General features: G+C 38.3%; 2 protein-coding genes across 2 annotated transcripts in view; both read right to left on the bottom strand.

The window, feature by feature from the left end:
• Window positions 1-1,190: 1,190 nt before the first annotated feature.
• On the bottom strand, window positions 1,191-8,627 carry LOC134872160 (vacuolar protein sorting-associated protein 26B-like). The gene is made up of 6 exons (XM_063895319.1): window positions 8,329-8,627; window positions 6,655-6,811; window positions 5,186-5,350; window positions 4,894-5,069; window positions 4,650-4,792; window positions 1,191-3,394 (listed from the first exon to the last, which is right to left on the bottom strand). The coding sequence occupies exons 1-6, from the start codon at window positions 8,549-8,551 to the stop codon at window positions 3,260-3,262; spliced, it is 999 nt and encodes a 332-aa protein (XP_063751389.1). The 5' UTR covers window positions 8,552-8,627; the 3' UTR covers window positions 1,191-3,259.
• A 4,669-nt stretch (window positions 8,628-13,296) lies between these two features.
• The window catches only part of jam3b (junctional adhesion molecule 3b), a 33,479-nt gene continuing 28,433 nt past the window's right edge, over window positions 13,297-18,342 (bottom strand). Inside the window, exons 7-9 of the mRNA XM_063895568.1 lie at window positions 18,186-18,315; window positions 18,047-18,101; window positions 13,297-16,491 (exon numbers count right to left, since the gene is read on the bottom strand). Of these exons, the coding sequence (XP_063751638.1) occupies window positions 16,456-16,491; window positions 18,047-18,101; window positions 18,186-18,315 (221 nt within the window). The 3' untranslated portion in view covers window positions 13,297-16,455. The remainder of the gene's footprint in view (window positions 16,492-18,046; window positions 18,102-18,185; window positions 18,316-18,342) is intronic.

Here is an 18,342-nt window from a genome sequence, read left to right on the forward strand (position 1 = left end):
TTCATAAAGAAAATTAGTCCAAACCTGCCCTCTAGTGAGCACATCTGTTCCACACAGGGAGACTAATACTGGGGTTGCCTTGCCACCATCAATATGGAATTTACTCAGGACAATCACAATGCATTTAATGACCAGTTCTGCAAATGCCATCAGGCCTCTACGGCTAATTCAGAATGCTGCAGCCTGCAGATCTTCAATCTCCCAAAGTTATCCTACACTACACCTCTCCTTCACTCCCTTCATTGGCTGCCAGTGGCTGCCAGAATCCACTTCAAGATGCTGGTACTGGCCCACCGAGCTGTGAAGGGATCTTGCTACTCCAGCTCTGCAAGTGGGACCCAGGTACCCCTCAAAAACATGCCTGTTTGCTTTTCTGGCTCCTAAATGGTGGGGTTTGCTCCCTATTGATATCAGGACAGCAGAAACTCTGCATATCTTATCGTCTAACAACATACCTGCATTATTTCATAATTTAAACCACTCTCTTTCATTTTGCATCTTTTTTAGTTATATTTTTATTATTTTCATTTTATTATTTTGTCTTATGTCCTTTTATATTACGTTGCACTGTTGGAGGAGCTCGGGACCTAGGATTTTTATTGCCATAACTACCCTGTAGCTACTGTGCTTCTGATAAAGAAAAACCTTGAAACTTGATATCTTCCGCCGCAAACTGAAAACGCATCTGTTTCGATTGCATCTTGGCATTCAATTCTTGCATCAACAAAAAAGCACTTTAAAGAGTTAACTCAGGCCTTGTAACAAATTCACCAGCACCTAAAATGGAAGGATTTTCTTTTAGGGTTTTTTGCTCTTATCGTAAGTCGCTTTGGATAAGAGTGTCAGCCAAATGAAATGTAATGTTATGTATTGAAAAAACCCACAAATAATTCCAATAAAGTGGAAACAATTTGAGAATGTCCCCCCTCACGATGGAAGACATCAAATAGCTCTTCAGCTTACAGTACGTACAATTCCAACTCTTTCCAGTATAATAACTAATGTTCGACTATATTGCTGTCTATACTTTTATGGGTTTAAGGACAAATATGTAACAACAGAACCACAATGTGACGGCCTCGAGGTCATGTTAGTGAGGGAGTCAGTTCAGGTCTCAGTTTGAATTTATTAATGCCTCAACAATTGACGTGTTCATAGGAATAGAAAAAAAATCACTAAAACACAGAAGATGCAGTTACTCCCTTTTAATTTAAAGTAAAACAGGAATATAAAATCATCAAATCAACAAAGAGGAAAATTGCATTTACATTGTGCATTGATACTTTACATTTGATAAATGTTTGCTATTTATATCTCAAATTTACTCTCCATTACAAACTGGGTTAGTTGAGCTACTGTGTCACTGTACCAGTACGCCAACAATTCAAATCAACAAACAACACGTTTTGTTTTTTTAATTGTAAACATATTTCAGTGAAGTGTTATTGTAGGACTGCAGGTAACAGCCAGAATAAAGGATGAAGGGTTAGGGAAATAATGCAGAATATATTCAGTATAGAAGAGAAACAGTAGATCTTTATTTATATAGGGATTTAACCTAACATCCCTAAATACATGTGAAATTTATGGGATTTTTGCTGCAATTTGACATTCCTCTTGTGTTTATTCACCAGAAACATCCAATGTACCAACTGTTTGTTCCTCATCGGTCAAAAATAAAGAGCAGCAAACAGAAAGCTCTATTTGATTTGTTGACCATGAATTAGGCAACCATCAAAGCTGCTTCAACTTTAAATGTGACTCCAGTTTAAAAACCTTTGAGCCGCAATCAAAATCCGCTGGAGATCAGGATTGAGTTTAGAAACAAGCGGGGAAAAGTATTACTTTTTTGGCGAGGGAAAGATAGGCTCCGAAATATTATTGATGACCCAAAACATTTTGTTTACCTGTACGGAGACGTTTAGCAACAACAAGCTAAAAACTGAGTGAAATATACAATTGTGTAAAACTTTGATATGAAACAAAGCGATGATTTTGCCAAGTTGCACAGCATGTCACATTTTGTACATCGTTTTCAGAATCAACCAAATATTTTTAAGGAACAGTAAACAAATGAAAAAGAATGATGTCACAGGGACTCAAGTATTGACTCTCTCTGACCAGAAGCAACACATAAACCTGCTTTACTTTAGAAATGATACAGAGTTTATGTTGCTGATTTTGTTATGCTCAACATAGTTTCATTTCATGTTTTCATATTAGCATTATTTTTTAAAGATTCTTGGCACTAAGCCCATGTCATAAGTGACTGTAGGAATTAAAATGACGAGCAGTTTGAAAAGGGGAAAGGGCAATAAAGCAGCACACATTTAGGCAATAGAACCTTAGGCACCCAGCTAACTAAGAGACAGAAACACAGGAGCAAACCCTTCCATATTTGATTTCAAGTGATGTGAAGCCCAGTTTATGGAAAAAAGCTGAATGAATTTATAGTGCAAATAAGAAAGCAGGGTTGCAAAAGAGAAGACGATAATGATACGAGACAGCAAGATCAACATAAAAACGCTGTCCAAAATAAAATGATTTTCTTTCTTAAAAAATAGATACTCCTTGGAATGTATGAAAATATTTGAGCATCGTCCTATACAAACACGTGAATGGATTTCATTTCACTTTCAGCATCTTAAAACACTTTTATATATACTTTTTTTTCTGTGATCAGGGTCATTTTCTAGAATAAAAACAAATGATAGGGGATTCTTCTCAGGCAGCAACATAATCAGAAATTAATTTCGGAATGTCACAGGAGCGTACTGTGTACCCACTTTAAAGAGTTCCCCTGTCTTACTACAGTTTCTGCTCAGCGCTATCTTCCAGCAGAGTGAGAGGTTGGAGGGAAAGGTCATACATTCATACACATGTGAATTCAAGATATTGATTTAACTGAATTTGCAAATCATATTTTCTGCATGTACAGGGTGCGTTTGCCTCACTGGACTGTACAATAAACGCCATTACATTTTAATTAAGCACTTCAAAGTCAATTTTGTGCAGTTTCTTCATCTATCCACTTCAAGGTGGTTAAAACAAACCAAATTACTCGCAACTGCTTTCTGAGTCAGACTGTTTGCTCCCTTGAAACAAACAGCTATATTTAAAGCCTCTCTCACACACGCATTCTGAAAACACTGCAGCAATCTCAATGCAAACCAAAGATATTTACATTCAGAAACTGCTGGCAATTTCTGCACTGTTTGCTCAGACACTCACTAAAGGAGGGTGAGGTGCATGCTGGGCTTTAACTGTCCTCTTCTTGGCTCTGAGTCGGGGTCGTCTCTGGATGGGAGGAACTTTCGAAGCGCTGCGAAGCCATGATCGCTTGGTGAGACATACTCTTCCTCACGATGTCGCCTTTCCTCCACAGGGTGATCTCCTGCAAACATGCAAACACACTGTTACGAGATGTATACGTTTTGTTAATGAGGAACATCAGCTAATCAGAGTAAAGAGCTAGGCTATAAAAAAAACCACACATAACTGTGACATGACTTCACCTGAACAGCGCTAAGCTAAAGGCGGCTAATGTTCGTTGTGATGACGTCTAATTTAGTCAAAACTTCAGAATTTCAAGAGTAGAAGAATATGTAAAATTTGTATATACTTATATTAACCACAAACCTTATTCTAGGAATCTTACCAAAAACTATTTCAAAGGGGTGATGGAACAACCCAGGAGCTATGATGTCTATAAATGATCTACTGATTTTCTCGAGTTATCGTTTAATCACATTATTTCAAAGCCCAAGGGGAAGTCTTAAAGGTCCAAACCCAGATATATTCAGTTACTGTGACAGAGAGTGAGAAGCTGGAACCAGATAGTTTGCTTCAATCAAATAAATTGTTTATTTATTTTCTAGTTAGAAGTGTTGATTTTGCATCTGCGAGCTGGAAATGCATTACATCAAAAATGATGAAACTTTACACTATTTAGTCCATAAACTTAGAGGATAACAAAAACAGACTTTCAATGGTTGCATGGCCAGATCTTAAATTTCCCATAATGCAACTCTTTCATTAGATCCTGCTTTTTAAATGTTTATTTATTTTAAATCAAATCCATCTGCAGTTTGGAGTACAGTAGGGCTGCACGATTTGGAAAAAAAGCTGCCAGTACCTTGACTCATATTGTGATTACACTAGGGGGGTTGACCATTTTGCATCCTTATCGTCAGTATCATAGAAAAACATGGAACCATTATGGTTTGTTTTTTGATCAAGATCTGTACCTAACAAGTATGTTTTGTTAAGTCTGCAAAAATCTCGCTGGGATATCTCTGCAACCCCTCAATACTTTAACAAATATTGGGTTTCCTAAATATTGCACTTAAATACATCTTCAAGTTTCAAGCCAAATCCTGTCACAGATTATTATGGTTGAATGTCAAACTCCCTTTGGTGACGTTACACATTTATGTATAAATTAGGAGTGTGCCCCTTTAGTTTTTAGATATGTATACTGTATATGCATGCTGAAGAGAGTGATAAAACATTAATACTCAGCCTTACCAAGCATAGAGTAGTACTCTTAATTTACATATCTGAGCATCAAGACACTGAATGACGCAGCACTTTAAGTCAGCTGCCAAAGCACACATGATTCCCGACCAAGCCAGAGTGCATTATCGTACCTGCTGTTTGAAGTAGCGTCTTTCCTCTTCATCGATGAGGACTAGGTTGAGGTAGTACCGCACCGAGTACTTCTTGTTGATGTCCCTCATGCTCGGCGTCATCTCATAGCCTGCTAGAAACAGCCTGATGGGGATGGACTCCCCTGCAGCACAACAAAGCACAAGTAGATAATAAGTTTAGAAGTGGCCCTCAACAGAAGCTCACAGTAACAGGATGGTTTGCGAAGACAGGACAAAGCTTTACCTCTGACTGGAGCACCGTCCATGATCTCATACTTTGCTATGGTGTCGTTCTCGTGGTACACGTTTGGCCCTGTGCCGGTTGTCTCCCGCTTGATGATGTCAATCTCCATATGTTTGATCTTAATCCTCACCAGCAGAAAGTAAATCTTCCCCACAATCACGTCTTTAAGGTGATACCTGCAAGCAAATGGTATGATCCGTCACACTCCGTTTTCCTTTTCTGAGGGAGCAAGTCTGATCCAAAAGAAATAACTTTTATATTTCAGTAGATTATTTGTCATGAAAGAACATACTTGGATTTATTGTACTCAAACTCTATGTGTAGACAGTCCTCGATCCCCACTTCCATCTTGATGGAGGAGTTGAGCTCAGGGTATGAGCTGAGTGTGTGCACCACAAGGTCTAGCTCTTTGCTGATGTCATTCAGCCTCCGGCTTACTGTGGCCCTCAGAAAGTAACTGGAAAGAAAGAAATAAAGATCACATGGCTATGAAACAGGACTGTAACACTGTATCACCGAGAGGCCCTGCAAGGCTCAACATTACAAATATGTGTTACTAATATTCTCATCTGACCTGGAGTCAAAGAAAAGGCATACAAGTGTGAAACTGTTCGTTTAACATTTGCTTTTCAATACTAGTGTCCCACGATGACGTGTTTTTGTAGACCGACCCTGAAGAAAGCAAAACAAGGGCTCCCCCAACAAAAAGAAATGGGATTTTTTGTTTGGACTTTGAAATATTGCAGAAAATAAACGCACGTTTTGTTCAGCAGGACAATCGCCAAATATTAACACCACTTTAATGATGTCAGAAACATTAATGCAATTACCAGAAGTGAAAAGCTATTAACGACTTACTTCACCACCGCTAAGCTAAAGGCGGCTAATGGTCTCATTCAGCCTCTTGTTACGGCCACTTTAAGACACATAGAAGCTCGAGAAAATTCACGAGTGGTATGTTCACTGTAGTGTTGCACGGTGCACCGATACTAGAAAAGTAACGCAGTACCCTGCCGTTAAAAAGGCAACGATTCCCCCATTATATTATTATCGGTACTTTAAGAATGACATTGTTTTAAAAATGTCCTGTGTGTGTTCAGCGCTCTGCTTCCACTCCCTGTTGCTGTGCCTGCAGTGCGTCCCCTCTCTCATGCATACTCTAGCTGTCATATCTATTGACAAAACGAGAGCATGTCTGCAAGTGCGAGTGCTATTGCCGAAGCGACTCGGCTTGTTGACAGAAAAGACGCAAGAAACGAAATGTGGGAGTATTTTGGTTGACGGAGAACACACAGCTCTACATGATCACTGCCACAGCTCCGCCCGTTGTGACGGGACCCCTGCGCGGACCTAACACACTTAACTATCTCATCTACATCTGGAACTTGCTAAACTAGTTATAAATATATTATTCTTCACTATCGGGTGACTCATTACTGGATCATTGAGCTGCATGAGATGGATACGACTGGGTGTCAGGAGAGGGGAAAAGAGAGCACTACTTTGAATAATGTAGTTCATCTACTATAAGTAGTTTGTTTGTCAGATTTTTTCCTCCATTGATGCATCATGAGATCAGCTGATTGTAAAGATACACTAAAGCCAGTGGTTGAGGAGATTTAGACGTAAGATTAAAGCCAGTGGTAAACCCTTGTTCTGCCAATCTGAGTGTCGCTATGAACTATTAAATGGTTTGGTGCATGTTCAACCTAAATTTCAACATGACATACAATGCAAATGATTCATGCACACAAGGCTTACCGTAACTTGACGTTCTGACCAGTGTAAGACTCGTAGGGTTTCTCCACATGTGTGAACTCAAAGTCAAACGCCTGGGACTGAGTGAGCTCCCCGGGCCGGGCCAAGTCTTTCACCAGAGACACAAACTCATGGTGGTTCCCTCGGTCATAGTACAGCTCTGGAAAGACACAACACCAGAATCAGACACAGAGCAGCAGTTTTATACATTGTAATAAACATATAAAAGTGAGCAATTTTGAGGCTGCCATTTTGCCCTTCTACCCCTGATCCAAAGTACTTCTGCTTCCTCTTTATATGAAGATCAGTGGTAGTGAACATAAGAGGGAGGCGTGCAGCAGTGAGGAAAAATATCAATATGCATTAATGCTCCAAAGTAAGAGTAACTCCCTCCATAAACTCATAATAACTATGCAGATGGATTTTTTACAAACAGAACATTTAAATAGAACAGAACGCCCTTTTTAATAGTTGTAAACAAGCTGTAGCTGGACTGAATGAGGGACTATCTTTTAATGAAGTGCGCTCTGAGGCTGTCTTTACACAGTGCAACCTTTGTGCAATTAGCTGCCAATTTCAAATGCATATTTCACCCGTTTTACTTCAAAACAACCTGAAGTTCACCGCTGATCTAATTTTGAAAAGGAATGCTCTTGATTCTTTTATAAAGTTCTGAGTGAATTCAGGGTGTTTTATAAAATTAAAGTGTTGTATCATCATGTATGAGAATATATTTATTTATTAGGCTCTTCATTTATGTGATGTACTTTTGGTAACAGTTAAGAACATCATCTTTTTGTCTAAACTCAGACAGGGGATGCAAATTAGACGTGGTTGGAAACCCTTTATGCAGCACATCTATTCTGTATCCATGAGAGGAATACACAATTGTCAAAATATGAAATTATCAGTAAAAGTCCTGCGTTTACAAACCTTACTGAAGACTAAAGAAGTACCATCATCAAAATGCAATGTAAGTATCAAAAGTAAAAGTACTCTTATTGCAGCTGAATGCTAAGACATTTGTCAACGTTACACTTTTGATGAATGATTATGGGGTCATTATTGCTGATGCATTACAGCTGGTCAAGGTGGTTTTACCTACTCAATATACTACTGGGCAGTTTAATTCAGTTACAAATGTGTTTTTTATGTAAACTTGAATGTAACAGTCCATCTATCTTCATTTGAGGAAAGAAGTATCAATAACAGTAACTAAATAGATTTACCGAGTTAAATGTTCATACTTCAGTTCCAGTTTGTTGTTTTGGTTTGTACCATCATGTTCAGTGTTTGCTAATAGCAACTTTTATTTGCTAACTGCTACTACTTACATTATGTTTAACCTGCCCTCTTATTCACAAACGTGTTACTTCGTGTGAAAGTCACAGTTGTAATGTGACAGAACAGGTTTTTAAAAACAAGGGTCAAAGGTCAATGAGACAGCTAACCAATAGCTGAGGTGTCAGCTGATGTTAGCTTGCACCAACATCTGTCACGAGACCTGACGACACTTCAAACTGACACTTGTGGGCCGCGTTCAAGTGCTTCACTAGTTACTCATGAAATAAGTAACGTTACACCTTGGGAGTGTTTGGTTGCGTAGTGAGCGCCTGTAGCTAGCTCTCTAACGTCTCCACTCCTACTTTGTCTCTCGGCAGGCCCGCAGCCGCTCACCTATCTGGCCGACAAACTCAATCTTGATTCCGTTGTGCTCGAGCCTCTTCCCCGGGTACTTCAGCGTCACGTTGACTTTCCCCGACACGGTTTCCCCATCGTAGAAGAGAAAATATTTGTCCTTCCTGCCGTCTTCGGTTTTGTGCTCAGCTTTCTTTCTCGTTTCGGCGTCATTAAGAACTATATCGATGTCCGCACTTTGCCCGAAACCGAAGAAGCTCATGGCTGTCACTGCGGTCTAATGCAGCACACAGGCTCGTACTCCTGTGCAAACTGCTCACAGATTATTGAATATTTCGAGTTACAACAGCGTGAGTGCGCATGCGCGACTGTCACGTGAAGGAAACCCTTGTTTAACAAACAAGTGTTCTCCTCTCGTTTTACAGTTTGACATAACACAAGTCGCATACTCTTCATTGGCACGACATTATATGGTTGAATGTATTTTAATTAGATAAATGATCTTTTAATCGCTACGTCTGCACTTTTTTGGCGCAGTATCAACAGGCAGAAGAAACTGACTCACAGTCTTTGTTGCCCGGAGTACTGCCTTTCAGGTATTCAGCTTCAATCTCATGTAAAAAAAAGGTCTAGCCCAAATCATTCTACTTTCTGATCAAATTGTTTTTTCCTTTTTAAACCATTAAAGGTCCTGCACTAAAAACGTATTGAAGTAAAAGTACAAAAGAGACATCAGAAGATACTCAAAGTACTAAAAGTCAAAATACTCATCACTCATCAATTTCAGAATCATGTGTTTAATAAATGGACTACATTAATCACTCATTAATGTGCTTATCTCTTGTTCAAGCTAGTAAAAGTCAAGGTTATTTTAACAAGGCTACTTTTTCTCCTGTTGGGTAGCTGAATCTATTTCTGATTTCGATTTTATTGTGTAAATACACATATAAATACAAGAATAAAAGTAAAGACTGCCCCAGAGTGCTCTGACATGCAAGAGAAATAGGTAAGCACAATATACCTCCTTTAATAAAGCTGGAATTACTTCCTTCTTCCTTATGATTGAAGGCTGCTAAATAGATTTTCTTAAAGCATGTTATATATATATGTATATATATATATATTTTTAACCAACAGGTGTTGTTAATTTAGTTTGTGTGTATGATTGTTTCTTGATTTTAGATGTTACTTTCTGTATGTCAGCCATTTAATGTCGATTACTGTCTTGATAGTTTGGTTGACTTTGGAAACACCAGATACAATGATATTCTTGAATTTAAGGCTAAATCCCTGAAAATATATAGAGTGGAGGAAATAAGTGTTTGATCCCCTGCCAATTTAGTTAGTTTACCCACTTACAAAGACATGAACAGTCTGTCATTTTTATGGTAGGTTTATTTGAACAGTGAGAGACAGATTATCAAAAAAAGAAATCCAGAAATGTACATTCAAAAAAAGAAATAAATTGATTTGCATTTAATTGGGGGAAACAAGTATTTGATCCCCTTGCAACCAACAAGAATTAAGGCTCCCACGGACTGGTTAAATTATTCCTCTCGCTTTAAGAAAGTACTCCTGATGTCAACTCTTTACCTGGATAAAAGACACCTGTCCACAGTCAATGAATCAGACAACAACCTCTCCACCGAGGGCAAGACCAAAAACAGGTCTTGTGGTAATGGTGGAACTAATATCTAGGACATCATGGACAAGGTTGTAGACCGGCACAAGGCTGGAATAGGCTTCAAGACAACAAGCAACCAGCTTGGTGAGAAAGACACAACTGGTTTGATTATTAGAAAATGGAAGAGGCACAAAATGACCATCAATGGGCATCAATGATCATGAGAAAGTTGAGGGGTCAGCCAAGAACTACACAGGAGGGACTTGTTAATGATCTGAAGCCAGCTGGGACCACAGTCACCAAGAAAACTATTGGTAACACACTGCGTCGTAATGGATTAAAATCCTGCAGCGCCCCTGCTCAAGAAAGCACATGTACAGGCCGTCTGAAGTCTGCCAGTGGGCCTCTGAATGATTCAGAGAAGGCTTATGAGAAGGTGATGTGGTCAAAATCAAGATCTTTGGCATCAATTCGGCATGTCGTGTTTGGAGGAAGAGAAATGCTGACTATGACCCCAAGAACACCATCCCCAGCATCGAGCACAGAGGTGGAAACATTATGCTTTGGGGGGGGTTTCTCTGCTAAGGGGACAGGGCGATTCACCGTATCGAGGGGATGATGGAGGGGGCCATGTATCGTAAAATATTGGCTGATAACCTCATTCCCCTAAGGCATGTTTTGCAAGGGGATCAAATACTTATTTCCCCCAATTAAATGCAAATTAATGTATATCTTTTTTTTTAATGCACATTTCTGGATTTTTATTTTTATTTTCTGTCTCTCACTGTCAAAATAAATGACAGACTGTTCATTTCTTTGTAAGTGGGTAAACTAACAAAATTGGCAGGGGGTCAAATACTCATTACCCCCACTGTATGTTGTTTTTTTAATGTAGAATCAATAACCAGAACCAACAGTACAGTAAGTGCATCTTCACATAGGTATTAACATTTACTCCTAATATACTCTTTTCTACCTTGCATTTACTTTTGCTCTAGATTAAACTCCAGAGAAATGTTGGAGTGTGATGTCAGTGCTGCACCACCAGAGAGCAGAGTTCAATAACAGGAGACAGAGGAACCCAAGTCCTCTTCAGTTAACGTTTTTCATCCCTGATTTAGTGTGCAATATTCAGTATTTTAAAGAAAATCTATTAAATAAAGTATTTCATTTTATAGTTATCAACATTTTGTAAATAGCATTAAAGTGCCTTCAAGAGTCACATTCTTAACCTTTCCAGGCCAATAGAAAATAATCCTTCATATTAAAAGAATTGCATGTTTTGGTTTTATGTATATTATTTAAATCTTCATAAAAAGGTTGGCAAGGCAAATTTTGAAACTATTTCCAAGACAAATAGGTCAATGAGCTAAAACATTAGCCAAAGAAGTTATAGCACCAACAACGTTATGAAATATTGTGTACAGATGAAGAGACAGTGATTGTGTAGTAGATGTGTGCGTCGATTTGAACAAGGCTTTCTTAACTGCGTATTTCTTTATGGTTTCTTATGAAACAAGATTATAATGAGCATAATTTCATGATCAAAAATGACACCGTGAAATGAGTCCCCTGAGGCTTTTTCAGTATGAATCGCAACATAAAAAAAATCTTACTTTTGAGACAGAGCTTGAACATCTGAGTGTCACACAGTGGAATACCACACCTCAAATGAAACTTCTAACAAGCACAACCTTGTAGCTATATGGGATCAGTGTGTGGTGCTGGGAGCAGGAGGTGCAGCTGCAGCTCTGATCAACTCAAACATGTTGTCAATGTGTCACTAGATCATATCATGCTGTGGTATTTTCTAAATAGGCTGCATCATTCTGTCAAATACGATGTTCTCCCGTCCCCTTTCTCTCCTCAATGTGGTGTCTGCTCCTGTTTGATAACTGCAGCCGTCAAACTGCAATGTATCTGTAGCTATTAGGACAACTCAGCTGCCGTTCCCTGTACAAACTCAGAAAGAACTCCCAGCTAGTCTCATGTGATGTAGTCTAGCTGCTTTTTCTCAATTATAACAATCAGAAAGTCTGAGGGAAAGTTGAAACATGAAGTGATGTTACCCTGGTGGTGTCAATCATCTGAAACGTTCCTGTTCAACTACATCCAGGGACGTTTATTACTAATGTCTCTCTCTGGTCTGGCCTAAAAACATGTAACTAAGCCATAAGGATTAATTAAATTATTTTAGTATCCATTGTTGAAATAAAACCCTGCTTGAATACAGTTGTTAGAATGATCTTGTTAAATTCAGGTAAAAAGAATATGAAATTGTTTGCCTATGAATTTTACAAATCCAATTTGAGCTGTTTTTGACCTGAGTTGATATTTTTGTAGATCAGACAAAAATAACCAATGGAATATGAGCAACCGCACAGCCCTATGTGAACTTTCAAATGTAAATCATATTCATTCTGAAAGATGGTTTTCAAAGCAAAATACTAAAATAAAGTATTAAGTAAAATTTCAGTGTTTCTTACAAACATAATATGGATATACCTTTAAAGCCTGAACATGATACACATATGAATTTGCAGTACTGTTCACAACCCGCGTTAGCGAGCTTAAAATATTCACTAACTTTTTAGGTGCATTTGTAAACTCTTTTTCCATGTCTCTGCAACCAAGTGTCATGAGAAGAATGTAGGGAATGCAAACACAATGTGAACCACTGTGTAAAAAATGGAGTCATCACCTGAATCATTTTAATATGAAAGGCATGGTGAAGAAAAGAAAGGAATTGATCTGGAATTTACTGATCAGATTAAATAGATTGTATGCCTGGCTAGTCGTAATTTACATGCAGTATAGTACAGCAGAACTGACCACAGATCAGCACTGAGACACATACTGCAGAACTTTTATAGGAGAGCACAGCTACGATGAGTCAGCGTCTAAAACAGACATGTGTTCACTAACTAAACACCTCCTTCACTGTCTGCAAGTGTCCTTCGTTCCATAATCTGACATGATTCATCAGATCCACGGTCGAAAAGTTGCTTTTCTGCCACTGAACCAAATCGGTGACCTAAGCTTTAATTGATTTCCCGGTGAATTAATGAAAGGTGTCCTCTGGCTCTGCTGCGACTACAGTATAGTACCTCTTCTGAGCTCATTGATTATAAAGCCGTTTGGCACGGTCACCAGAGAGGAAGGAAAAAGCTGTTTTCAGAGCAGAAAGTGTAAATGGCTTCACTTCCACTAATAGATTTTACATGGACAAAGAGGCTGTCAGATGATATTTGATGGACTGTCACACTGAAAAGGATTTCATACACAACAGGAGACTCTGAAGAAGGCTATAAGTATAGAAATGAGGAAATGACTGGCAGTTCAGATGCAGGATCTGCAAGAAAAACAAACACACGTGTCTCCAGTAATATTAGAAGTGAGTTTTATTAATCACAAATAGAGTGGCTCTAAAATGAACAAAAAAAACCCAGCAGGCCCCAAATGGACATTCTACTGTATGTGAGTTTGGTTCAGAAAAATCATGTTTCCTGACGAGTACCAGACCTCAGAGTGTAACAGTTTAACAGTGGAGCGCTGCCATACCTCAGTTGAAAGACAATGGTGAGTAAGCCTGGTTTATAATACGGAACACACACTGGAAAGCACCTCTCTATGTGAATATAACCTCCATAAACACCCGGTCCCAGACAGATGTGTTCAGGCTGTGGGGGACATGTAGGCCTACATTTAGCTGCTGCTCATTAATTCCTGTTTGCTTCTACATGTTTATAAAACGCCTGAATAATTACAGCTCCATTACAACTGAATGGCGCTTTCATCATTTCTGCGTCAGGGTCATTGATGCTGAAAGCAGTGTTGGGGTCTTCAGTCTGTCAGTGTTATAAATGAAAAATGTGTTTTAAGCTCATATATAAACGTCCCTGCTTTGGGTATCCATCTTTTTCTCTTGCCTAATAGTGCTATGTGTCTTTACCAAAAATAATTCCCACTATATTTAGGCACTAATAAAATTCTATTTCTACATCAACACCTTCAACTCTATGAAAAAAAAGCTATTTACAAATTTGCAGATCTAAAGTAGGGAAGTGGAGGTTTGCCGTGTCATCATTCCTCTCAAACGCCGTTTTTTTTTTTTGGGTGGTTACGTGAACGCAACACGCGAAGCCTCTGACAGCAGTGTGAAGTGGAAGAGCGTGGCTGAGGAGAAACTGGACTACTGTGAAGGCAGAAGGCACTTAAGAGGAATGACTTTTGTAAAACTGAGGAGGGGAAAAAGTACCTGGAACAGATTCAGCTGTGAACCTAATCTGGATTATAAGTCATTTAGAAACATTTTCTCTTGCAAGTTGGGAAAAGACAGCAGTGTTTCTTTTTTCCTGTGTGCAAACGTTGGGCAGATCATCTCTACCATGACTGATACTCAGGTAGCATTTTACTACGCAAACACTCATAACGGCTGAACAAGAGCTCCATTTGAGCTGTATGGAAATTACAAGAATACTGAAACATATCCGGAGTGTGTTTGTCTTATCTGATTCGGTCCTGGAGAAGCTCTTGTTCATGGGTTCTGAGTGAATGTATAAAACGTTACCCTTTCTCAGTCTTACAAATGGAAAGAGTTTTCATATCAAAAAAGGACATTTTTTCACCACTTTACATAATCTTGGGAGAAAGAGGAAAAAAACTTACAAGTATCTATATACAATCAGTACAAGTGTAAACCCTCCAGACCCCCCCTCCCCCCCGCTGTATATAACTGTAAATACAATATGAGATTCAGTCAAACCTAAGATGATCTCTCTTTGCAACTAACTAAAGGTTAGTGTTAGATAAGGTCTTACTTTCTAAACAGCACATGTATCAGCAAAACTGTTTGTGAACAGATCAATATCAACCAGATAGTGTCTAATGTGCTTAATCTCACGGTCATAGAGTGGTGCAGGAATGAGTCCTAAAACGTTTTTTTCAATGTGTTTTTGGTAAGGTCTGTGGTTAACACAAGCTGAGATTTTACTAGGTCACTAAATAAGACTACTTACAGCACCACGCCAAACATTAGCCGCCTTTAGCTTCGCTGAAGTCAACCAAGCATCTGTCCTCTTACAGTGCAGACACTTCTCTGCTTGCTCTTGCCTCTGCTAACTTACTTCCTTTTCTATTTTTCTAACTTTCCAGCAGCAGTTTGTATCACTGGGGCTGTTATTCTTCAATCATAGACACAGGGCTTTTGCCATATTTTAACATCTTTGCGACAACCTCAGTCTTACAGTAGCCTAGACATGTGGAGATTATCCTGCCGAACAAACGTGGAAGCATCGAAAGGTGCCATAGAGCTTATTTTCTGCTATATTCCACAATCAAATGGAAAAATAACGTTGTTTTTTGACTAGGGAGCCCTTGTGATGCTAACTTCTTGGTCACCAAACACAAATACTTGACGCCTGCACCACTCTATGTTTTTTTTTTGTCCTGTGAGTATTTTTCCCTCATGTTCTGAGTAACTTTGCAGCTCAAGAATAGGCGAGCCACAGCACCACTCATCGACAGAACATTTTTTGTTCCATACGTTTCATTAAGAATTCATATTCAGGCTTTTACACTGTATACTGTTTAAGTACAATGTCTAGATTTTTGGAGTCTGGAGGGCTGGCTTACAAACCCTGCATTACTATGATTAATATTATTATTATTATTATTATTATTATTAACGCGTAATACTGGATGTAAGCAAAACTTTTTCCTGGACAGTAAATTCAATATATACAAGATTAACAGCAAGCATAGAAGGACACTTAAATCAAGAGAAAGCAGCACTGATTGTGTGCAGTGTTCACAGCATTTGACTGGCACTCTTCAAAGCCTCTTACTAAGACTATCTACAAACATCAACATGGAAGTCTCTAACGACACAAAGTGGGCATTCCCAGCGGAGAAATTAAATATGTAAGACCGCCGATCAATGACCACTTCTCGATATGCTGACACAAGTCGTTTCTTTCTTCTGATTGCTAAGGTGTAAATGCTTACAGCTTGATGCAAAGTGGTTAACATATTTCTATCCACAACCAAATAAAAAAAAAACACATGTTAGTATTTTACAAATATTTAAAAAAGTAAACCTTTGTCTATAGGCATTTTAAAATATATTCCATCAAAAATAGTCTGACAAAATTCAACAGTAGAAAAGAAATGTTATACAAATGACAAAAGTTTTGAAGCATAAGTACAAAGGTTTCATGAATTTGAAGTCTTTCTACTTGGCAGAACACAGAAATGTTTCTCCACCTCGCTCGGTGTTTAAAACCATGCAGTCACTGTAAAGTAACAACTCTGTTATTTAGCAAAAGAATTCAGTTGGTGGTGATGACAAATGAATCTCAGTCCTACGTATGTAACAGTATTGTTGTCCTGTGAAGTCTCGTCACCTTTGGCAAACTTGAGTAGTTGTGTTTCCGTCGTGCTGAGAGCTCGGCGCATGAGGAGTGGTCGCTCCGTGTCCCCCAGCAAGGAGTCAGTCCACACGTCACGTCCTTCCCTCAGCACAGAGCCTCGTCAGCCACTCTTCAGATCACAAATGAAGACTTGTGTCGGAAATCCCCCTGCAGAGAACACAACAGCAGCCAAAGTAAATATTCATCCCATCGCAACGATATCTATTTATGGTTTGTACTCTACTGGAGAATTGTTATTTCATGCTACTTCATATTGTACTTTTTACGCCACTGTCATAATTTGATAACTTTAGTTACTTTATAGATTCAGATAAAAGCTCACAACTAAAGTAATGAATAAACATTTCATTTATAGGTCAACATATCAAGCAGCAGTACAGTGATTCAAATTAGCTTTACTTCAATGTTATGAACACATTAATTATCATAATGCATTTATTTTTCATAATATGTGATTCTGATATGGGCACAAACATGTTTATTTTGAAAGCAGTACTTTTGTTTTTAATACAGGACATACATTTGACTCATTCTGCTACTTAGAGCAATAAAAGGGTTTCAAAAATGAATTTTCCACAATGGCTTCATGTGATTTCTATTGTTGTTTTAGTGGCTGTTTTTGTTTTATAGCTCATTTCATTCGCTGTGTATACTTAAGTGTGTTTTGTTTTTATCACGTGGCAGCACTTTTCCCCTTCTGGATGTGGTATCAGAGCGACTATTTAGTATTTTACCAGAGATAATGAATGATTCAGTTAACTTGCATATAATCCAAATAATTATTTAAAATAATCCTAAATTAAAAAATATAAAAAGCACAGCAACATTATTCAAATTCCATCCCTCTTATTCCTTCCATCTCCACCTGATGATATGTGCTCCGGCTGGCTTCAGAAAACGTGTGTGTGCTACTCAGAAGTGTGTGAGGTCATCTTTCTTTCTGAGAAAGGTTGTCTGCAGTGCTTTTGTGTTTACATCATTTCTACATGTGGCCCGTGGGGTCTGGTGCATGCTAGAAGGCATGATTTACTGCCATCAACCCCACCTTAATACTTCACATTACTGCTGAACATATCTTTCCCCTTTTGATTGATTTCCCAATGTACTGTAAACTCTGACTGGACTGTGCCCGACATATATTAAGAGTCAACTATATTCAGAGGTGGACAAAATACTCGGCATCAAATTATACTTAAAGTAGAAAGACTAAATTAACCTTTTAACAGCGTTTTTCAGAATAATTCATCCATTCCGTACATTCGACCCATTTATGTGAACATCATTTGATTTTTGAGGATGGTAAAGGTGGAGAAAACTTCAATGTCTTTTTTACTGCCATGTATTTTAATGCATAATAGTACATCATCATTTGTTAGTTGATTTAAAATGTTATTGATCATTTCCTGTTAAGTTAAGAGTAACTAATCCTTTCAAATAAATGTAACAGAGTTAAAAGTACAATATTATATTCTAAATTGTAGTGGATTAAAAGTATGAAGTAGCATTAAATATTCAACTAAAGTATACCTAAAATACTACTACCACTAATAATAATAATAATAATAATAATAATAATAATAATAATAATAATAAGTACTGTACTTGAGTTAATGTACTTAGTAACCTACACCAAAGATCATATTCTATTCTCATAAAATGGTTTGCAAATTCCACAGGCTTCATCTAACTGCTATCCACAAACCTCGTCCTCCGTCCTGACGTAGTCCACTCCGTCTCCTTTAGCTGGAACCTTGTAGCTAAAAAGCAAAGTACGCCATGGTTTAAAAAAGTTTAAAATAAACCATGCATGTGTTGACAGTGTGAATGTCTGGAAGTCTTACTTGTTCCCCGTCTGTTTCTGGGTGGAGAAGTATCCTCGCTTGTATGCACAGCAGATCCCCGCCGTTATACTCATGAGCACTATGACCACCACCAGCACTCCCATTAAAATGCCCAAAACATCAATATCATCTGGGGAGGAAAAGCAGGGACGTAGAA

Source organism: Eleginops maclovinus, chromosome 11 (assembly GCF_036324505.1).
Source record: "Eleginops maclovinus isolate JMC-PN-2008 ecotype Puerto Natales chromosome 11, JC_Emac_rtc_rv5, whole genome shotgun sequence".
NCBI classification, from domain to species: domain Eukaryota; kingdom Metazoa; phylum Chordata; class Actinopteri; order Perciformes; family Eleginopidae; genus Eleginops; species Eleginops maclovinus.

Excerpts from the sequence above, each read along its gene's own strand:
- LOC134872160 (XM_063895319.1), bottom strand. The coding sequence starts at position 8,551 with ATGAGCTTCTTCGGTTTCGGGCAAAGTGCGGACATCGATATAGTTCTT. Across the intron at positions 6,812-8,328 it reads TGAGTTTGTCGGCCAGATAG|AGCTGTACTATGACCGAGGG; the intron begins GTGAGCGGCTGC and ends GTGTCTTTCCAG. Across the intron at positions 4,793-4,893 it reads GGACGGTGCTCCAGTCAGAG|GGGAGTCCATCCCCATCAGG; the intron begins GTAAAGCTTTGT and ends GTTGTGCTGCAG.